Source organism: Capsella rubella, unplaced genomic scaffold, assembly GCF_000375325.1.
Source record: "Capsella rubella cultivar Monte Gargano unplaced genomic scaffold, Caprub1_0 scaffold_5, whole genome shotgun sequence".
In the NCBI taxonomy this organism is placed as follows: domain Eukaryota; kingdom Viridiplantae; phylum Streptophyta; class Magnoliopsida; order Brassicales; family Brassicaceae; genus Capsella; species Capsella rubella.
Window position 1 is genome coordinate 2044810 of NW_006238919.1, and position 6013 is coordinate 2050822.

General features: G+C 33.6%; 2 protein-coding genes across 2 annotated transcripts; both read left to right on the forward strand.

Annotated features, from left to right (window-relative positions):
* The first annotated feature begins 739 nt into the window (after positions 1 to 739).
* On the forward strand, positions 740 to 2306 carry LOC17886703 (putative F-box/FBD/LRR-repeat protein At4g13965). The gene is made up of 4 exons (XM_006293110.2): positions 740 to 750; positions 843 to 1725; positions 1802 to 1936; positions 2028 to 2306. Exons 1-4 carry the CDS (start codon positions 740 to 742, stop codon positions 2304 to 2306), a joined length of 1308 nt encoding a protein of 435 aa, XP_006293172.2.
* Positions 2307 to 3144: 838 nt separating this feature from the next.
* Positions 3145 to 4886, forward strand: LOC17885413 (putative FBD-associated F-box protein At1g55030). The gene is made up of 5 exons (XM_023782288.1): positions 3145 to 3155; positions 3245 to 3831; positions 3976 to 4274; positions 4373 to 4507; positions 4596 to 4886. Exons 1-5 carry the CDS (start codon positions 3145 to 3147, stop codon positions 4884 to 4886), a joined length of 1323 nt encoding a protein of 440 aa, XP_023638056.1.
* The last annotated feature ends 1127 nt before the right edge of the window (positions 4887 to 6013 follow it).

The window sequence follows — 6013 nt, forward strand, 5'->3', positions numbered from 1 at the left end:
TTTCTGACCAACTAATTTGGTTGAGAGTTTGATGTGGAAATATACATGTATTTCCCACATGTTTCAATTCACAGAACCGGCAAGTCAACAACATTAGTTCCTACAAAAGTGAATCCTTGAATTAGGCCAAATCCGGTGGAAACTTTCTTTAACACTGGAATTTTAAGGTGGAATCCCTTTGATGGACAAGAATATTTTACTAGAATTTTTTTGTGTTTAAAATTTTGGAATTTTATTTTGTCATCGTGAATTATATTTAAAAAGTGGTATTTTTCCGGATGGGTTATGTAATTTTAAATTTTGGATTCTTGATTTTATATTTTTTTTTGTTAATTTCATTAGAATATAAAAAATAAATTTTGACAAGAAAAATACCTTTTAATAGCATCGTCGAATCAAACTGATTTAATTAAGTTTGATATTATGTAATTAATTTAAATAATTTACAACATAATAAAAAAAATTGTATTTGAAAATAAGAATTAAAAAATTTGCCATCTGTGTACGCCGGTTAAAATCTATTATTGTATTAAAAAAAAAAGAGAAGAAAAAAATATCATAAACATAATATAAAGTCATATTGGGAAGTGAAAATACACAAATAAATCCTCCAAAACCCTAACTCTTCTACTTCGTCTTACCCAGCCGAATTGGATCAGCTCCATCTACGTTCGGGAGGTTTAGTACTCACGAAGGGTTTAACAGCAACGCACAAACTTCTTCAATTCAAACCTGACCAATGAAACGACGGTTAGTTTCTTTTATATGTTTTAGGATTCCTCAACAGTAATCTCCAAAACATAAAGCCAACTAATTGTGTCTTTTGTCGTGGTCTTTGGCAGCAAAAGAGATCGTAAGCGTATACACAGTCGACGTATTGTGAGTGTGGACAGGATCAGTGAGCTTCCTGAGGCTTTAATTCTGGAGATATTGTCTCTACTTCCTACAAAAGTTGCTGTAGCCACGAGTGTTTTGTCTAAGCAATGGAAGTCTCTTTGGAAGATGTTGCCTAAACTCGAATTTCATTCTTATGATCACAAAAGTGGACCTGGAGCATTTTCAAAGAATGTTAGCAAGGCTTTGCTTTCACATAAGGCTCCGGTTCTACAGAGTTTGCATCTCAAAATTTATTTACTTGGTTGGTGTACTACGAGTGATACTGAGACATTGATTGGGGTTGTTTTGGCCCGCAAGTTGCGTAAGTTGGTACTCCAAGTTCTCTGGGAACCAATCAGAATATCTAATGGCTTGTATAACTGTGAAACACTAGAGACCTTGGAACTCAAGTATCATGTTCTTTTAGATGTCCCTTCCTCAGTCTGTCTGAAATCCCTTACAACTCTGCACCTTCATTATGTGAACTTCAAAGACAATGATTCATTGCTTAACCTTCTATCTGGCTGCCCTAATCTTGAAAACCTGGATGTGCGTCAAAACTCAGTTAGCAGCACGAAACCATTCACTATTGCGGTTCCATCTTTACAGAGACTGACAATTTATGCATCAGGTAGAGTTGATACGGATGCCGGATATGTGATAAATGCTCCTTGTTTAAAATTCTTGAAGATTGAAGGGACTGATCAAGTATTTGGGTATTTTCTGATTGAGAACGTACCAGAGTTGGAGGAGGCAATGATCAGTGTATCCTCTCATTTAGTGAATGACAACCTATTGGGATCTCTAACGTCTGTCAAACGTCTGAACTTAGAATCCTCACCTTCGCAGGTAGTTTTCTTGCACTTAATTTAGTTTTTGTTATATTCTATTCTTTATAAGTACTAATTCTCTTACTGATGCACAGATTAAGTTTCCCACGGGTAGCATCTTCTATCAGCTGGTTTACTTGGAACTACTCACACACAACGAAGAGTGTTGGAATCTACTTACCCTAATGCTTGATGGTTCTCCTAATTTGCAAGTTCTCAAGATTTTCAGTGTAAGCAAAATGTTCTTTTCCAGCTGCATGTGTTTTAGTTTTGATGATCTAATGATAACGTGGATATTGCATTATCTCTCACTGATCTCAGCATCGATATTGGAATAATGATGCTGTTGGGAAATGGAATCAGCCAGAGAATGTTCCTGAATGCTTGTTGTTTCACCTCGAGACATTCTTCTGGAAAGGCTATGATTGGAGACAAGAAGCTTTGTTTGAAGTTGTGAGATACATCCTAAGTAACACAAATTGTTTGAAGATAGCAACTTTCTCCTCAAAACAACTTCGTTCTGAAGAGAGAGTTGAAATGGTCAAGGATTTGAATAGTGTGGCTAGGGCTTCGAATTCATGCCAGCTTCTCGTTGAATGAAACAGCAACTATATATATAGTAAGAGATTCTTTGTTCTCACATGTTTACTCTGCTCTTTGTTCAACATATTTATATCATCTTTTTAGACTGTTTTGGATGTCGAGCTTGTTATACTATTGTGGTATGTGGTTCTTATGTAGCTTTTAACTTGTTGACACTTAAAAGAATCAATTTTTTATTAATAAGAATCTGATAAGTATGGTACTAAAAGCATATGGTATATTTAAATTTATGGTGAAACTAAGAATTGTAAAATTACAGAAACTAATTAAAAAAAAATCTACCTCTAACCTAATTACAGAAACTAATTTGTTATATTTGTATAGTAGTTGTTATGGATGTTCTTGTTCGAAATTTCTCTTGTAAATTTTAAAATCCATTTCTCTAAATTATTTGTTACAAAGGATAATGATGAGTTGATTTTATGGCAAAGAAAGTGAAATGAAAAAAAAAAAAAAAAAAAAAACTTGTAAGTCTACAGAACCAGAAGTAACCTTCGTAACAATTGGAAAACCAAACGAACCGACATGACTTATCTAACAAGTAACTGTTATAAAAATACGTAACATGAACAAACCCAATTGATGACAAAAAAAAAAAAAAAAAGAACAAACCCAATTATAAACTAATTAACGTTCCTTATTTCAGTTAGGCTTTTTTTTTTGGGCCTTCAGAAACCATTTAGTTCGGCCGAACAAGTTATTGTAAACAAAAGTGATATTTTTGGTAAACCCTACTTACCTCCGCAGTCTAATATCTTCGTCTACGCTACCCATCGAACTCGAGCAGCACCATCTTTGTTTGGAAAAAGCGTACGTTAAAACTCAAGCTTGAGCAATGAAACGATGGTTAGTATCTTTAATAATCTCCAAAACTCAACAACCGTACCAACTCGTGTGTTTAATTAATTTGTTATTCGATTTTGGCTTTTTGACAGCAAAAGAAACAGCGGTGATGAAAGAAAGAATGATGCAAGTGTTGTGAAAGAGGACAGGATCAGTGAGTTGCCTGAATCTTTGATTCTGAAGATATTGTGCCAACTTCCTATACAACAGGCAGTAGCCACAAGTGTTTTGTGTAAACAGTGGCAATCTGTTTGGAAGATGATCCCTAAACTCAAGTTCGATTATTTCCCTATCAAACATCAACTCGGGAACGTTTGCAAGTTTTTGCTTTCACATAAGGCTCCAGTTCTACAAAGTTTTCAACTCAAAGTTGATTATATAGATAGACATAATGTAGTGGATATTGTAATCTTGATTGGGATTGCACTCACCCGCAATGTCCGTAAGTTGGTACTCGAAGTTAGCGGTCCCGCCGAAGTGTTGATCACATTTCCGACAAGCTTGTATAACGGTGAAACACTTGAGACTTTGACACTCAGGAGATGGGTCCTCCATTTCCCTTCTCAGTTTTGTCTCAAGTCTCTTAAAAATCTGCATCTAGACTACGTGAACTACAAAGACAATGAAACGTTTCTCAACCTTTTATCTGGTTGCCCTAATCTTGAGACTTTGAAAATCTGTTCTTGGGCTATCACGGATGTCTTCCCTTCAACAGTGTGTCTGAAATCCCTTAGAACTCTACACATCTACGACCTACAGTTCCACGAGGAGAAATCGCTTCTCAACCTTTTATCTGGCTGCCCTAATCTTGAAAATGTTGAAGTGTCTCGAATTACAAATAGTAGCGACTGTTTCTTTATTGCAGTGCCTTCCTTACAGAGACTATCAATTGATAATGACCTCTACCCCCCCTGCAGCTATGCGATAAATACTCCTTCTTTAAAGTACCTGAAGATTAGTGGTTCTATAGCTCTGGAGTCTTGTCTAATTGAGAACGTACCAGAGTTGGTTGAGGCAGATATCGATATTGAGGTCTCTAATCATATAACCATAATCAGTGAGAATCTATTGGGACCTCTCACTTCAGTGAGACGTCTTACCTTGGCTTTATCATCCTTGAAGGTAAAAAACATGCAATCAGTTGAGATAATATTATATTGTTTAGATCGATAAACTAATATTACATTGTTTATAATATACTAATATTGTCTCGTGTTCAGATTGAGTTTCCTATCAGTGTCATCTTCTACCAGCTGGTATATTTGGAGCTGTATACAGATAGAGAAGCCTGGGGGAATCTACTTATCCACATGCTTGGCTGTTCTCCTAAATTGCAAGTCCTCAAGCTCAACGGTGTAAGCAAATATATGTTCATATGTCAACAATAGATTGGTTTTAGATATGTCAGTAATAACATATAATGTGTTTTTTTGCCTCCTCAAGGGTTGCAATGAAGCTCTGGATCCTGGAGAATGGAATCAACCAAAGAATATTCCTGAATGCTTGTTGCTTCATCTAGAGACATTCACGTGGAAAGGCTACAAATGGCAACGAAAAAAGGAGAGGAAAGTGGCGAAATACATTCTGAAAAGCTCAAATCATTTGAAGAGAGCTACTTTCTTATCCTCAAAACGCATTTGTTCTACAGATAGGCGTATGATGGTCAAGTATATGAAAAGTCTTGTCAAGGACAAGTTCATGCCAGTTTCAATTCAAATGAAACATTTAGGTTAAGAGTGTCTTTGTTCTAGAGTTCAGCTTGGTATCTAGGGATTTATTTATGTTATTATAACTACATATTAAACTTGCAAACTGAGTTAACGAATGTTTTACAACTCCAAAGTCCAAACCAATCGGTTATATATATATACAAAATGATATCGGTCAAACTTTGGTTTTGTTTCCTTTTACAACCCATTTTTACAACTCATGTGACTGATAATAAAACTATCTCTCGTTACTACTGCTGCAACTCGATCATATAATTTTGCGGACTCTGATCTCAAGAAAAAACAGAAAAGTGCTCCCAAAAAGAATGGACAAATCATTCACTAGACCTTCAGAAGAAATCTTAAAATAAAGTAACAAAATATAATCCTGGTGTTATATTACTTTATGAAAAAAATCTTGTATAATTAAAAAATTTATTTTATATTGTAAAATATAAACTTTTTGTTAGATATTATCAATTTTAGCTAGCTAGGTTAATTAATGGGTTAGTTAAATCTATGACCTCAAATAATTGAAAAACAAAAAGTATGTTTTAAGAAGAAAAAAATAAAAGTTACTTTTCAATATTTACTCTTAATTAATTTATAGTGTTTAAAGATAAAATATACATGTCAGATATTTTCATTAAAAATAGCTTTCTTTTGGGTTTTATAATGAGGTTGGTTTATGATTAATAAATCAAATTTTTATTAGAAAGAAAGAGAATCTAAAAAAAGATAACATTAGAAAAAGAGAAGAAGTGTCATGTTTATAAGACATGTGGCAGCATTTCAGAGCTCCCCACATAAAAGTATCCATATTTATTAAATGTTTTACATTATTAAATGATTTACATATTTAAACTTTCAATATATATATATATATATATATATATATATATATATATATATATATATATATATATATATCTTATTATATGAACCTTGGTTTTCAAAGTTAGCCATTAACAAGATTGTGACATGTGTTATTTAGAAATGATAGAGAAATATTATAATAAGTATTCCAGTTAGCTCTTAACAAGATCGTGACATGTATTATTTATAAACGAAAGGATGTTGACACGTGTCGATTCTAATTTTGTTAATGTGTTGATAAAAATAGAAATATTAAGAGATAGGGATTTGAAATTT